General features: G+C 40.8%; 3 protein-coding genes across 12 annotated transcripts in view; 2 read left to right on the top strand and 1 right to left on the bottom strand.

The window, feature by feature from the left end:
• si:ch211-178n15.1 overlaps positions 1-14,941 on the bottom strand; it is a 32,269-nt gene that overhangs the window by 6,322 nt on the left and 11,006 nt on the right. For 6 of the 7 annotated variants that reach the window (XM_041056088.1, XM_041056085.1, XM_041056086.1 and 3 more), the window contains exons 4-5: positions 6,787-6,929; positions 6,354-6,541 (exon numbers count right to left, since the gene is read on the bottom strand). The gene's annotated coding sequence lies outside the window, so the exon portion shown is untranslated. Of the gene's footprint in view, positions 1-6,353; positions 6,542-6,786; positions 6,930-14,086; positions 14,580-14,941 lie in introns of those variants that run through there. The other variant, XM_041056091.1, reaches the window with a different exon arrangement.
• nmrk2 (nicotinamide riboside kinase 2) lies at positions 168-2,737 on the top strand. Of its 3 annotated transcripts, none has more exons than XM_041056094.1 (8): positions 168-325; positions 425-515; positions 1,248-1,296; positions 1,534-1,708; positions 1,814-1,885; positions 1,982-2,088; positions 2,243-2,328; positions 2,431-2,737. In XM_041056094.1, the coding sequence occupies exons 1-7, from the start codon at positions 300-302 to the stop codon at positions 2,326-2,328; spliced, it is 606 nt and encodes a 201-aa protein (XP_040912028.1). In that variant the 5' UTR covers positions 168-299; the 3' UTR covers positions 2,431-2,737. The 3 variants fall into 3 exon arrangements, with proteins under 3 accessions (XP_040912028.1, XP_040912027.1, XP_040912029.1); XM_041056093.1 differs by having other exon boundaries at positions 2,428-2,737; XM_041056095.1 differs by lacking the exon at positions 1,248-1,296 and having other exon boundaries at positions 278-325; positions 2,428-2,737.
• On the top strand, positions 8,687-13,405 carry loxl5b (lysyl oxidase-like 5b). Of its 2 annotated transcripts, XM_041056082.1 has the most exons (8): positions 8,687-9,708; positions 10,184-10,292; positions 10,725-10,862; positions 11,083-11,239; positions 12,174-12,269; positions 12,427-12,542; positions 12,798-12,838; positions 12,913-13,405. In XM_041056082.1, exons 1-7 carry the CDS (start codon positions 8,799-8,801, stop codon positions 12,823-12,825), a joined length of 1,554 nt encoding a protein of 517 aa, XP_040912016.1. In that variant the 5' UTR covers positions 8,687-8,798; the 3' UTR covers positions 12,826-12,838; positions 12,913-13,405. The 2 variants fall into 2 exon arrangements, with proteins under 2 accessions (XP_040912016.1, XP_040912017.1); XM_041056083.1 differs by lacking the exon at positions 12,798-12,838.

The following is a 14,941-nucleotide window of genomic DNA, read 5'->3' as shown; positions in this document are numbered from 1 at the left end:
AATGTGCGGCTCCTAAGCCCTCCTCCTCTCACTGGTGCTGCAAACTGTAAAGCGACAGCTTACTGGCTACGGGGAAAAGGGAGCTGATTGGTTTGAGAGGCTGTGACACTGCAGCTCAATCCTTTATATGCTCGGCAAGGAGATTGTCTATCAATGAAGTAGTAAAAGGGGGGGACATCTGTGGCAGAGGAGAGGGAAAGGTTTTCAGAAGAAGCCTTTGATAGACTGTTTGCGTTGGCTGGGTTCCCTTCTTTTATTTACTGAATTCCAGAGGTGACCAATACACAAAAGAGCTGAAAATGAAATTCATCATTGGCATTGGAGGGTAAGTCTCTTTTAATCCATTTACCTAATTGTCTACCAATGAAAATTTGCAAAAATCTTGAGTGGAACTCGTGTGGCATAAAATTCCTTCTAATTTCAGAGTGACCAACGGTGGGAAGACCACTTTGACAAACCGACTACTAAAGACATTACCTAACTGTTGTGTTGTGCATCAGGATGATTTTTTCAAGGTAAGATAAATTCAAATAACCATTCTCTTGTGCTTTAAGTCACTATATATTCAGTTTAAAGCTACAGTAACTATTTTATTGTATTAATCTTGAGTTAATGAAAGTATAATTTTGATATATTTTATTTGCTATATTAAATTTTGCCCTTGAGGAATTTTCATTATTGAGCTGATTATTTCTGTGCTCAGAAATAATCAGTCAGTCTGACCTGCAGATGTCCTGTCATCGCAGTAGCCTAGTAATACATCTGGCTGATTGTCTCCTGGACAGCCAATGAAAGGGCTGAGCGTCCCCACTTAAAGTGAGACCTAGTCCAATCACGTTGCAAAGTCTGCAACCAACTTTTTGCATGAGCCTTAACCTCATTTGCCTTAAAACCAGCCAGAAGGTTTTATTTGTACCTCAACTATGTCTTCGTCACTCAACCTCACTGACTTTTTTCACCTGATATCAAATGTTCTACCTCTATAGCAAGTCAACAAGGGTGTCGACCAGGGCCACGCAATTGGGGAAAAAACTGAAACCACAATTTCCGAATCGCAAGAAACTGCAATTTATTTCTTACAAGAAGAGTTTGAGGCAGTTGTCGAAATAGTTACATCTCTGAGAAAACCATTTCCACCGTGCGCTACTTTTGGTGGAGACGAGTCCCTGACTTGTCCTGTCCAGGTGTGATCAGCTCCGACTGATTACTAGGTTGCAGCAATGTTTTATTGATGACTGTTATTTCAGAAACCCGATCAAATAGAAGTCGGGGAGGACGGCTTTAGACAGTGGGATGGTAAGAATGGATTTCACGTAGGAAAACCATGCAGTAATGTACTTTTTCTTTCCTGCACATTTCTTTAGTTTGGTAACCAATCAATCCTAAACTTTGTGATATTCTTTCATCTATTCTGTGAATGCTACAGACATTCACTAACCGTGACTAATGTGTGTTAAAGCACATTGGTGAGGAGAGTTGGTTGCATGTGTGGTGAAGGCCGCTCTTCTCTCTTCTCTCCTTGTTCTGTATCAGTGATCACCGCCCTGGACATGGAGGCTATGATCAGCACTGTGAAAGGCTGGCGGGAGAACCCAGTCAAGTTTGCCCGCTCGCACGGCGTCAGCCTGTCACCTGAAGCCGAGGAATCCGACTCAGAGAAGGGGATCCATATTCTCATCGTTGAGGGGTTCCTCATCTACAACTACAAGTGGGTCACTTGTATCTTGCTCATTTTTCGCCACAAGTTCTAAAATTTAACCTACAGGCCTCTTGACCTCTGAAGTTTTTCGCTAATCTGAGCTCCTCTCCACAGGCCTCTCATCGATGTCTATGACAAATGTTTCTACATTTCCATTCCTTATGAGGAGTGCAAAAGGAGAAGAAGGTAAAAAGCTCTTGGATTGACTTTGACAGGTACAACTTCAATGCTAGACACAGTCGAACAGGCTATAACATGACTTGATTGATTATGTTTTCACAGTACAAGGACATACACTGTCCCTGACCCCCCTGGCCTGTTTGATGGCCACGTCTGGCCCATGTACTTGAAACACAGGAAAGAGATGGAGAACAACTGCGACAGAATAGGTTTGTTAAGCCAGTTCTTCACCTCTTGTACTAATTATCAATATGTCCATTAATCTCCCTATCTATATACTTAATGTCAAAATAAAAGCAAAATACACCCTAAAAAATAAAACCAACGGTAGATTTAACCGCTAACTGTTCTTTTTCTGAACAGAGTATCTTGACGGGATGACATCAAAGGAAGAGATTTACAACAAAGTGTATGAAAGCGTGCAGAACTCTCTGCTGAACAGCTTATAGGTAAGTGGAAAACTGAAATTGAATTATCTGTGACAGATCAGTAATAAATGTTTTATTCAATGTGAGTAACTTCTCTCCTTTCTCTCTCTCTCTCTGTAGCAGGACGGGGACAACAGCGGATTTGTGTATAGACTTGTAAATATAATTTTGAGTAAATGTGTAACACCAGCTCTGTACTTCTAGCCTGATTTGTAAATAGTCAATCATGTAACTTATTAAGAACTAATGGCAGAAGCATTTTGTATAATCCTGTGTAACTTTTTCTAAAAGACAAACCACCTCTGGACTACCCAGTGTTTAACATCAGATACAGATCTAAGCTCTGATCTTGCCGTACTGTACATCAAAGTAAAATGCCTGCTGGGAGGAAGGATTTGTGTTTCGGAATTTAAAGAAATGACTGAATCCACTTTTTATGGCTGCTGTTTTTCTTCCTAACACACTTGACACCATGTTGTTCCTACAGAGGCCCTGTTCAGAATCACACGCCTCACGTTTCACACCACAAACATTTATGTATGATTGAGGATGACTGATAACATCCTGTGGCTCTTTAGCCTCTTTATCATCAAGATAAGATTCAGAGCTACAATAAAAGTGTCTGGGGAACTGTAACAATAGATGAATTGTTGCAGTTTACTGGAAACAAACCAAAAAAAACAACACACAAAACAAGAAGGGATTTGATTTAACTACCTCTCAACTTCACGTCACTTTAAACATCAGGATACCTGAAAATGAAAATAATGTTTGAGCTTATATGCATCCACTTCTGCTGTTAACAAGAAGAAATGTTATACGCAGGCACTGCAATTCAACACTGAGCTTAGTTCCAACTAAGGTGACAAAGACTTTGTAAACTTATGAGGAGCACTTATGTGCACCACAGAAGCACTTAATGAAAACAACTACGTGGTATTTCCTTAAACTGTTTTGAGGAAATTTCCTTTCCACTTCACTCAGTCAGCCACAAGGCAGCTCAAGGGCACTTTGGCAGGTCAGAGTCTTGCTGAAAGGGTCTGGATTTAGATATACCCTTCATTCTGCTGCTGTGTAATCAGTGGAGTGAGTATTTGGGTCTTTTCAGTAAGTAGCTGTACAAGCTTGTAAAAATACAGACTTATCAGCAAAATGTACTTAATGTATCAAACTATAAAAAGAGCAAACACTCATTCTGCTGTAAAATGTCCCCTGTGACTGAGATATTATTATATATGACATTATTAGATTGTTAGTTCTGATGCAACAGTGTGTAAGCATTTTCCTGTTGCATAACAAGTTAGGTGGTTTAGTCCAGTGGTTCCCAAACTGGGGGTCGAGCCCCAGCGTGCTTACAACTCACAGATGTAAAAAAAAAAAAAAATGAGACAAGGAACCCCAACTAGACACTGTTTTGTGTAAATTTTCAGGCCAAAAAGGCTGAGAACCACTCCTTAACCACATGTTGCATTTTATAAGCTTATATTTGTTTTTTGTATCTGTCAGATAAAAAACTGTGGAGTAAGAAGTACAATATTTCCCTCTTAAAGGTAGTGGAGTACAAGCATGAAATGGAAAAAGTATAGTTACCTCCAAAACTGTGCTACAGTAGCTGAGCAAATGCTTAGGCGTAGTTACTTTCCACCACTGAACTCAGTCATGACGAGGAGTGACAGGTCACCACCTCTCCAAAAGTTCAAAAGTCATTTCAAAAGTCACCCACGCTGCTCTACGCTCAGCCAGAACTATCGGCACATAAATGAGGGGAAACAAAGAGCCGTAAATTTTCACTTTTATTGATGTTTCGAGATCAAAATCCCCAGTGACCTATATTGTAACCTTGAAGGTTGCATTTCCTGTCTGCAGCTGACAGCACCGCAGGATATTTAAACCATAAAACAAATGACTTGTGTCGCACCGGCAGTGATGACTAAGACGTCAAAGGATTTACAGTCAGAGTACATAGAATCCAGGACACCGCCCATCGATAACTCTTCACTGGCATTTAGACTTTTTCTGAATCTCTCTTTTTTCTTCTTCAAATCACCTCACACTGTGCATTACTCTGAGATGGCACTGTCTAGCTCTGTCCCAGGACCTGGCGAAGCTACAGAGGGTGTCTTATGATGCGTTTCTGGGAGTCTTTACATGCCAACAGTTGGCCTGGAGCAGAGGGTGGCTGGTCTGTCAGTTTATATTTAGGCTAAGTGCCTGGGGTGTCAGAGGAATATATTTAACGAGCGCACACACCCACTCAACGCTCCACAGCCTGGTCTGACTCAGGGGGCCAGTCCCCACATGCCACCACCGGGATGGTAAGGCGAGAACCTTGTTGGGTGGCATGTGCTCCCACGTCACCCGCCGCCATGGCAACCCATAAAAGTAAAGCTGGGGTATCCATATTTGGGTGAAGAGGCAGGGACACAGGAGATGAGTGGCTGTCACATGCTACGCAGACCCCCCCACCCCACCCCCCCTAAGAGTGAATGAGAACCCCTGAGGCATGTGAACAGTTGTGATTATGCCACAGGATTATTTTTGGCTGCCTCACTGAGACAAACATATGTGAACAAGTGAATTCATTTTTGTGCAGCACTCGACTTTAAGTCCCCCCATTCAGCACTGATAAGCAGTATATTAATTAAAACTATAATGGAACTATGTACAGCTATTAGGGCATTTACTGCTGTACAGTATTTATAAACAATTATAACTTATTACATTTACAGTTAAGTGTTGCCCCTCTGTGAAAACTGAACCCAGTTTGCCCCTGTGTTTCTTATTGTTTCAGTGTAAAAAAGGCCAAGAGGTGTGTGATGAGGTAACTGGCTCTTGATCAGTTTGTAATGACCTAAAACCCATAACAGAGAAATAAATTACATCTAGTTCTCTTTTTTTTAATGCTTTAAATTCACCTTTACCCTTTCTATTAGCCACATAGGTCAGTACTCAAAATATGTGAGGTGATGATTGGTGTCTAGTAATTCTTACTTACTAGTGGAGGTTCACACCACTGACTGAGACGCAGACACGTCATTTAGCTAAAGATCATGTATGACATGTATTAGGAGCCACAACCAGATTAAAAACTGCTAATTATAGTCCAGCATAGACAAAAAGCAGCCAAAACTGCATTAGTAAGACACAGCATAAGTGAAAATTAATGTAAAAATTAACCCCTGGATTAAACTGGCTCAATACATCACAATGATGTTAATTTATTTTTGTGGTGCTCAATAAAGCAAATACATTAAAATGTGCAAATCTCTTTTATACAAACTTTAATATTGAAAAATGTATCCAGAAGTGTTGGAAGAAGAATCCAAATCTTCTATTTACGTGAAAGTACAAAAGTATTAGCATGCTAAAGGTGAAGCTGATTTTAACTGCTTTGCTGCCTGGAGGTGTAATGGATAATTATGAACCATAATCTATTTGTGGATTATATTTTGAATTGATAATTGACTCCCAAAGTACTTCAAGTGTAGTGGAGTAGAAGTATGAAGTCAGGACAAGTGCCTCAAAACTATTTTTAAGTGCAATCCTTGAGTAAATGTACTTTGTTACTTTCCACCAATACTCTCACGTCACAAAGCTTAAGGCCAAGACAGTCCCTTATTTGAGTCAAGGGACAACGAAATCCTTTTCAGACAGTTCAGTGGATCACCTATTAAGTACTCTCAGCAATTTGTCACGTGTAGATCAAGGAAAACGTGAAGACAGATATTGCGACGTGTTGCTCAGAGTTGAAACGTGAGGAGAACTGACCAGCCCGACTTTGGCAAAGGTTAATCAAAGATAAGCAAAACGTGTTACAAGAAACATGATGATCTGCCGTCCTGCAGCTGTCAAACGACCTATAGTTCATCATTCATATTCATACATTTCTATTTTAATCCGGGTTACACTGTAAAATCTACTTGGTTTTATTTAGGAATTGACAATTTTTTGCTTTCAGGAGGAACTAAACATCCACATAACTGTAGACTTGCCCACAACAGAGGTCAATAATTTTCACTTTTCAAACATTTTTTTCAGCATCTCACCTGTATTGTCTCCCCATCATGATCTGTGGTAAACCCTCTGGATCTATCATTTTACTCCTCAGATTGGCAGTGTGAGGCCTCAGGGGGAAGACAACAGGTATATTCCTTGTAGGGGAAGCTTTCTTGTGGTAAAACCATTTTAAGACCATCATCTTCGTTAAATCTCACAAGAAGCAAAGCCTGGATACCTAGATTCATGGGATAAGATATATTCAAAGTGTAAAAGAATTAGTCTTTCACACGGGGAAAGATCTGCTGCTGCTGCTGCTGCTGCTGCTGTAGGTGTACCATATAAACAACCAGAAACTGTTTATTTTATTTCCAAGCATGAATAATTTACAGTAAAGATTAGTTTTTGTGGCAACATTTGTTGTGATTTGTTTACTTTCAGGTCAGACACACAAGAAAGACTCAATCCAACGTTAATACTTACTGGCTAAATTTTGTGGGTTACATGTCCTGCTCGGGAAGTCTTGTGCCAAACCGGTGCCGAGGATCTGTGGTTCTTATAAATCTGGAGCAGAAAGCAGAGAGCAGGGCGGTGCTGGACTTTGGACCAGGGGAAGGTTTCTTTAGCTAAGAATAGAAAAGCACACAGGCTCACCATCACGATGCCCTATTTGGCGGAGGAAACACACACCGCGATACTTCATCTGTGAGGTGACAAATACTGAGCTCTGCTTGAGTCCTCTGTAGATCAGGGTGTGTGTCTCTTCCTATTTGTGACCAATATCAAGCAGCCTAACAGGTCTCTCACCTGAAAAAAGATCATAGTCATATTGTTAATGTTTAGTCTTCAGTTGATATTTATGTTTAAATCCAAGCCACAAAGTGAAATGGGCTGCACATAATCACCATCTGTACTCACTGAGACTTCATTGAACTTAACAGTTTCGAGATACTGGGATCATCATGCCTTCTGTTTATGTGTCTGTTCTTAACTTTTTAAAATTTCTTTTAAAAATGTTTCTATTCTTTTAATTGTCATTTCTGTCAAAATTTATCCAATTTATCTTGTTGTGCAAAAGAAAAAAAAACCCTGCAAAAGTTGACAAAAATCTAAAGCAGCTTGTGAAGACAGTTACAGTGTAAACTCATCTGTTCACAGCATGAAGCTGGTCTGGATCATCTCAGCCTATGAGTCACATGTGTTGCATTCTTCATGTAAAAACTATCGACTGTTTTTGGCACGTGGTGAATTTGTTGAACCTTGAACCCCAACTGCCCACATGCGCTGACCTTTGTGAGCTCAGCCAACTGGCAACTGTTTATGGAGCTGTTTGAGCTCCAATTAACAATAGATGACAAAATATGAGAAGATAAATTCAATGGGTTTTAAGATTTGAGTCGCCAGTCACTGGAATTTGGAACAAACTAATTATTAAATAAATCATTTAGTATCATGTTGTCATAAGAAGATTTGGTCAGCAAACAAAACACTGAACACATTCAGAAAAGAACAAATAAGGCAAAATATAATTATAAAAATCTGAATACATAAAAAAGGTCTGTTTATAAATTAAATATAAAACAATACTGTATGTTAATACATTAATACTGTTTGGAAACGAAACGGCATAAGTTCCAAATCACAAAACAAATTCAGGGATGATATGACAAAGACAGCACTTCAACACTTCTTCAATGGACCTAGATTGGTTTAGGAGAGATACTAGATGATGAAAGGCTCCTCAAGAGTCACAGCGTCTGCATGATGGTCACACATAGATGCAGCCTGCCGCCTAGTGGTGGGTGCTTGATCCTGCAAGAGGCCAGGTAGACCTTTCAAGAGCTGTTGCAGATCCAGTTAACTATCAGATGCAGATGCTTTGCTCGTGTCAGGCACTTGAGTAACATGAAATTAAAGTAAATGTTAACAGTATTTAGGTTTTATAATGGCAATTGAATTCATCCACAATCTCATCCTCATTAAAGTGCGTCCTTCTGCACTTTATATTTTCAATGAACGACTAATAAGAAAGTGAAATTACAGACTTTATTCAACAGATAACCTTTATTTTTCCCGCGCTGGGTGGACTGGTCCCTGAAAATAACCATATTGAACGGTAACATTTACATGACTTCACCTAACACCCGTGCGTAAAGTTTACTCAGCAAACCTCCTTGTGTAAGTCTTGTGTAACAGGACTGACCCACGGAAAGGGATGGGTTAAATCTTCTTGCTAGAAAGTTTGACTTTGCGTAAGGAACTGGCCTGAATTCGATAAATGAGCAGGAAAAAAACGCTCCAGCCCTCCTCCCGTCTCCACTTTGTCAGTCTTCCTGAGAACTGATATGTTGTTCTGTGTAAGAGCTGGAATAGAGAGCGCGCTCCTGCTTTTCATCCACTTTCCACAAAGACACATCTGTGCCCGCAATACATGTCATAAACTGACTTCTCATTGATTTATTGGAGGGATCTAACCTTTATTTAGTTTTTCTGCCATGGCAAAATGGTCACTTTTATTTTTATACTTTTTCCAAGGACTACTTCCCCTCACCTTTGGGCAGCAGCAGCAGCAGCAGCAGCAGCGCACAGCTGGCCCCTGGAGGCACCGGATTCAGTGGGAGAGCAACGGACAGGTTTACAGTTTAATGAGCACTGGATCAGAATACCAGACCCCTGTTCGGTCCAGAAGCCAGTCGAGGGTTTATGTGAGCAGTAGGAGGGACGGCACCAGGAGCCAAATGCCGGGGGCGCACAGAGGCGCAACGGTTGTAAGACCCGGGCAGGGTGAGTCCAGACAGTTCCGGACTGAACACGTTGTAGAGCCAGGATCTTTTACACCTGGACACGATGGTAGACGGTTTGTGCCTGTTAATGCTCGTGCGTCAGGGATCAGACAGCAGCCTGAGCGCACTTACGGAACAGGAGCTGCGGGTTATCCGGGCGCACGACGTTTTAACCCTGAACACACCAACAGCATCAACGCCTCTGCACCGAGGAGTTTCACAGAATTCCCAGGCCGAAGAGGAGGTGTTAATGTGGACGCTACTGCGCTGTACACCAGAGGAGGAGAACCGGAGCCCGGTGCGCAATACCAACAGTTACGCGCGGTGCCACAGGCATCGTCTGTCTCCAGGCAACCCGCGCAGACAGATCACTCCATCTCAGTACATCCCGCAACTTTGGAAAGAGAATCTGAAGCCCCTGTTCCGCTCCCTACACATACAGAGGACATTTCAAATGAGGCAACCACAAATGGAGAGGACATGGTTAACGACGACCCTCGAAACCCGTTTAAAAACCACAGGAATTCTGTTTTCTACAACATGTATCCCACAAGAGGGAGGTCAGGGGCCCGCACGCGCCGTCCACCTGGCACAGGATATGGAACAAGATATTTCCAAAATGGTAAGTTAAGTGTCCTAATCACATGGAATGAGATTAACCTTGTTAATTAACATGGATTTAAATAATCTCAGACTAACAATCTAGAGAGTGTATTAATTGGGATAAAACCTCCTCGGTCCGAACAATCATTCATTGCACAAAAATTACAGTTTGAATCAGATGTGTCTATGAACATTTTAAAGACAAATTTTACAGCCTCATGTCTCACTCACTAAGAGGAAAAAAGCTGAATGGCAGTAAAAGAAAAAAAAAAAAAAAAACCGTTTGGACTGTGGATCCCAGAATGACAGCTCAGGAATGTAAAACGCTGAATTATGCCAACAAACACAAACAGCTGCTCTCATTTTCAGCCTGGACACCGTCTAATTCACTGGGTTTTTCTCAGCAAGTATAAACCGGTAACATTGAGATCTCAGAATTACTAAAGAAAAAAAAAAGATAAAACTTGGACTGTCCCTTTAATTTCCTCTCCCAGGGCTGCCAGACCTTGTGCCAGACCCATATGCCATCCAAGCAGGTGCTTATATCCAACGCATGCAGATGTATGCGCTCCGCTGTGCAGCTGAGGAGAACTGTCTGGCCAGGTAATCTGTGGTGCCAAAAGTGATTCACTGCCTCAGTACGCACACAGCAGCACGTAGACAGTAAGGCAGACACAGACGTACATTACATACACCCACAGATATATTTGTTGAAGGTTAATTCTTACTTGTTTGAGGACGGTCTTTGGTTGTTTTAGCATTGCTTTACATTAACTCTATACATTTGAATGTGTTAGGATAACTGTTCTGTTGATGGAGTTACAAAAACTGTTTGATCTTATTATGGAGCAATGATTCTCCAACATGATGTCCTGCCAAGACATAAATGTTCTGGGTTGGTTTTCCCAAAAGCATTAAGTACAATGGAACAAACCCTTTGCGCTCCGTTACTTTTAAGAAAACTAGCCCCCGGGAGCTCTGCCAGTAGCACTTTCCAACGCAGCTTATGCCCGTTTCCCCTGTGATCCATCCAAGGTCAGCTTATGGACCCGCTGTGCGAGACATCGACTTCAGGGTTCTGCTGCGGTTCCCTCAGAAAGTCAAGAACCAAGGCACCACTGACTTCCTCCCTGTCAAGCCGAGATATCAGTGGGACTGGCACAGCTGTCACCAGTGAGTTTACACAGCCTGACATGAAGTGAAATGACCTTACATCATTCAGAATGCTGTGATTAGCACGGCTCCATTCAGGTCTGATATAACAAGCCAGAAAAACACCACACCCTCAAAATTCAGTTAAGACAATAAAGTTGTGGCCTTAAAGGCATTCCTGAACCAGACCACAAGAGAAAAACAAAGTTCTTATTCTGTCCTATTCTATCTGCATCCTCAGGCACTACCACAGCATGGACGCCTTCAGTAACTACGACTTGTTGGACGCCGCCACCGGACGTAAAGTAGCCGAGGGACACAAGGCCAGTTTCTGCCTTGAGGACACGAGCTGTGACCCTGGATTCAGGAGGCGCTATGCCTGTACATCCCATACACAGGTAACATACAATTATAGGTGTGCAAGGTCAATGTCAGCTGAGGAAACAGCGTGGTCATTCACACAAAAGCACAGTGACAAACAGCATAAGAGACAATCACAGACGTCTCTAAATATGTCCAAATGTAAAAGTTTAAAATGGCCCAGTGGGATAAAACATTCAAGTTTTATTAGTTTTATTTATTCCATCTACATTGTACTAAAAGTCACTTCGTGCTGATTTAGTTCCATCACACAACTTATCACGGTCCTGAGTAGTTATCTCATCGAAATGAAAAACATTTCAGTTACTTAGCAGCTCTTAAATTTTGTAGGCAAAGCTTTTAGCAACTTATAAGACGTGTAAAAAAAAATAACATGATCTACATTGACGGACAAAAAAGAAATCCTGGATCCTCTTCAATTTTACGTGGTTTGTACTGACTTTAAAGGAAGTGGCATCTCTTTATCAGAATAAATGGTGTTTTTCTTCTCATTCTGTGAACCTGTCAAACGTAGCATTTTCCTACCTAATGATTTGCTGCCTTATGTCCACGGACACATATAGAAAATAAAAGATACCATTCAATGCTGACCTGGCATAGGTGGTGAGTTACACAGCTGCAGAGTTTTTTGCAAATCCTTCAGATCCACTTCTGAGAAATGTTTTTCTAGCTAAAACTCAGATGTATGCCAATGAAAAAAAAAAAAACATCCTGAAGACATGGGAATATTTATTGTATCTGTTGTCTGGGCTCTGTGATTCTGGCTTTGTGCTCCTTCGTGCTGGTTTCTTGTAACAGCTTTGCTTCCAAGAACTGTTTGTATAACTTAAATTCAAATCTGCTTCATTTGCAGCACTTGTAGGAAAATAATAGTCAAAGTCATCTAAAGAGCCTGAGTCAAAGCTTTAAACCACATGGGTGTGGGGGGGGCGGTTGGGGTTCTGTTTTCAGGGACTGAGTCCAGGATGCCATGACATCTACGCTGCCAACATTGACTGTCAGTGGATCGACATCACTGATGTACCTCCAGGAAATTATATCTTGAAGGTAACAAAAGGGCTGGGTCAGCTTTATATCAGCTGTTCAGCTGCATAATATCAGCTATTTATTGGTTTGTTTTCTTTGTTTTTTCACAACATGGAGATCATTTTTACTAACCTGCCTGCAGAGCTGCTCAAACTCTTCTTATTTATGATTGTCTCAGGTTACTGTCAATCCCAATTTCCACGTTTTGGAGTCGGACTTCACCAACAACATAGTGAGATGTGATATCACTTACACAGGAATTTATGTTCAGACACGCAACTGCCGGGTGACAAGGTACTCCAACACATACACTTCACAGGCTTTATTTTCATTTTAAACATTTTAAATAAGACAGAAGAAAACCATGTATCTCAATTTTTGATTAATAATCAATTAAATTATCTTAATTCTTAAGCCAAATAAACCATTAAAACCCAATGGATTAGCTGAGAAATGCATTGTCACACAGCTGAGAACAGAGCTGTTTTTCTTAGTTCATGAAAAGAAGATTGTTTGGAGCGGCATGTTTTTTTTTTCCCTTTTGGACAGAGAGAAAAAAAGAGGGAGAACAGTCTGATGGCGGTGATAAGGTGCTGTATCAGACCTTGTGTGTGTACATGTTGGATGGCTGCATTTTCATTTCTCTTTCTCTTTCTGTTTTCAGGGGTTGAAATCTTCTTTGCTGAAAAACATCTCTCCCTGTACTGTACATCGACACTCTGGCTAACAGAAAGTGCAGTTGGTAAAGTGTTGCATACAGCTGTAACTCTGCGCTACGATCCTGCCACAGAGTCCTGTGTTGCATTTATTTGTGTTAAATGCAAAAGTTTACACCAATTACATAAATGAAACTAGTGAGATAGCCAGATTTACTTGACTATATATTTCATATGTGCCATGATTCATTACAAATTTTTTTTTCTTAACAAATACAGGTACTGTGTTCATAGGTTTTGGTTCTTGAATTCTGGTTTATTGCTTGAAATGTGTTTTTTGTTGCCTTTTATTGTCTTTGTCTTGTTTTTCTGCTTTGTGTTATTGTTACATGCACATCGTTAGTTTATTTAAAGGATAGGATATTCTATATTTCTGTTACTGGCAACTAATCTCACAAGAAGACCAAAATCAACATCACATTCACTCATCTTTCAATACTTTCTCACTCCTCTTAACAGTTTGTGGCTCTTACTCCCAAGCCCACTGGTTTCTACTGCAGATGTGAATCTTAAAAACACAGCACACAGCTGGGCACTGTAGCTTTTTGAAAGTAAATAGTACATTCTCAGCAGCAGATTTTTATGTGCAAGTGAATTTATGGCAACAGGACGGTGTATGTGGGATCTGCTTCAAATAAAATACAGTGCCCATGTTCATGGTAATGAAGGGGCGCATCAACAACGTGCCTCATTAATGTATTTTTAATGGTTTTGGGACAACATGGGACAACAATGGAGGTCTGCTGCACAGAGGAATGAGTTGTGACAGGCCTTGAGTACACAGGCGATGGTAGTTGGATACATTTATTGTTGGTTTTGGTCTTTTCATGGGATTTATAGCAAAAAAAAAAATAGAACACCAGACTTTAATCCTTTAACCACCTGGTGGCTATAAATATCTCAAATAGTAAGTGTAGTATGTCAGAGTATGTAAATGTGTGTATAACTGAGTGAATGGAAAATGTTGATAACTATAATGTAAAACTGTTAATATTGCTTGAACATTGTTGAAAACTTTATCTTATTCTGTTAGATTTAATGCAATAAAGACTATGAGGAGTGTGTTTTACATTTCATTAAATTTCTTCCCTTTTCTTTTGAAATGACAAACACATTTCATCTTGTAAAATGCCAGAATTTCAAAACTCTAACAGTTAATCCGTTGACCTCTGAGGATTTTCTCCATGTGTTATCATAAAAATACCAAGGACCATTAAAAAATAGTTTCTTTTAACAGTTTCAAAACCTTGTATTCAAGCAGGACAAAAGCAACTTGTTCGTACAAAGTGTCTCACTCTACAGGACCGGATCAGTATTTCGTCCTTGTCCTGTTGAATGGAGGTGCTTTACTTTGAGCGATGCGCTCAGATTGTGGCCTCAGAGACAAACAGGGCTGCAGGCAGACACTGGCGGCATGTTTGCTGACAGGCCTCTGTGAAGACACAACCCGCAGGATCTTATACAGCCGTGCCATATCTACTAAAACACAGCCAGAGCACGATGAATGGAGGCCTTTTCTCACTCTGTCCTCCTCGGCACACGTAGAAAGGAGTATCTCTCGGCTGCTGGCTCGGAATTCACCGCCTCGTCTTCATTCACGTCCACAGGGGATTATCTAAGATGACAGGCGTTTTAATAGCACTGGGATATTTTTTCTGAGTTGGAGGATTGACACAACCACCAGAGAATATCTCCAGCAAGTCACTCAAAGATGTTTTCATCAAAGACAAAAGTGTTTGTGCAGCAAGCACTAGACTGTTTCAAACAGCAAAAGAATGGCAGGAGAAAGACTGAACCTGTGTTGATTGTATTCACTCTGGAGTGGGTAGTGCCTCACCTGATTCAAAGAGAGACAAAGAGTTTTTACCTTGAACGAACCACTCCATCAAAAAAAGCTTTATATATCATGAAGCTTGGATTTGAGTGATGTACTGGAAAACATGCCGGCTCCAGACAATGTATGGGCTGTTAAATGCA

This window comes from Toxotes jaculatrix, chromosome 14, assembly GCF_017976425.1.
Source record: "Toxotes jaculatrix isolate fToxJac2 chromosome 14, fToxJac2.pri, whole genome shotgun sequence".
NCBI classification, from domain to species: Eukaryota; Metazoa; Chordata; class Actinopteri; family Toxotidae; genus Toxotes; species Toxotes jaculatrix.
Note: the sequence above shows the minus strand (reverse complement) of the source record. Positions and strands in the feature narration are given on the sequence as shown.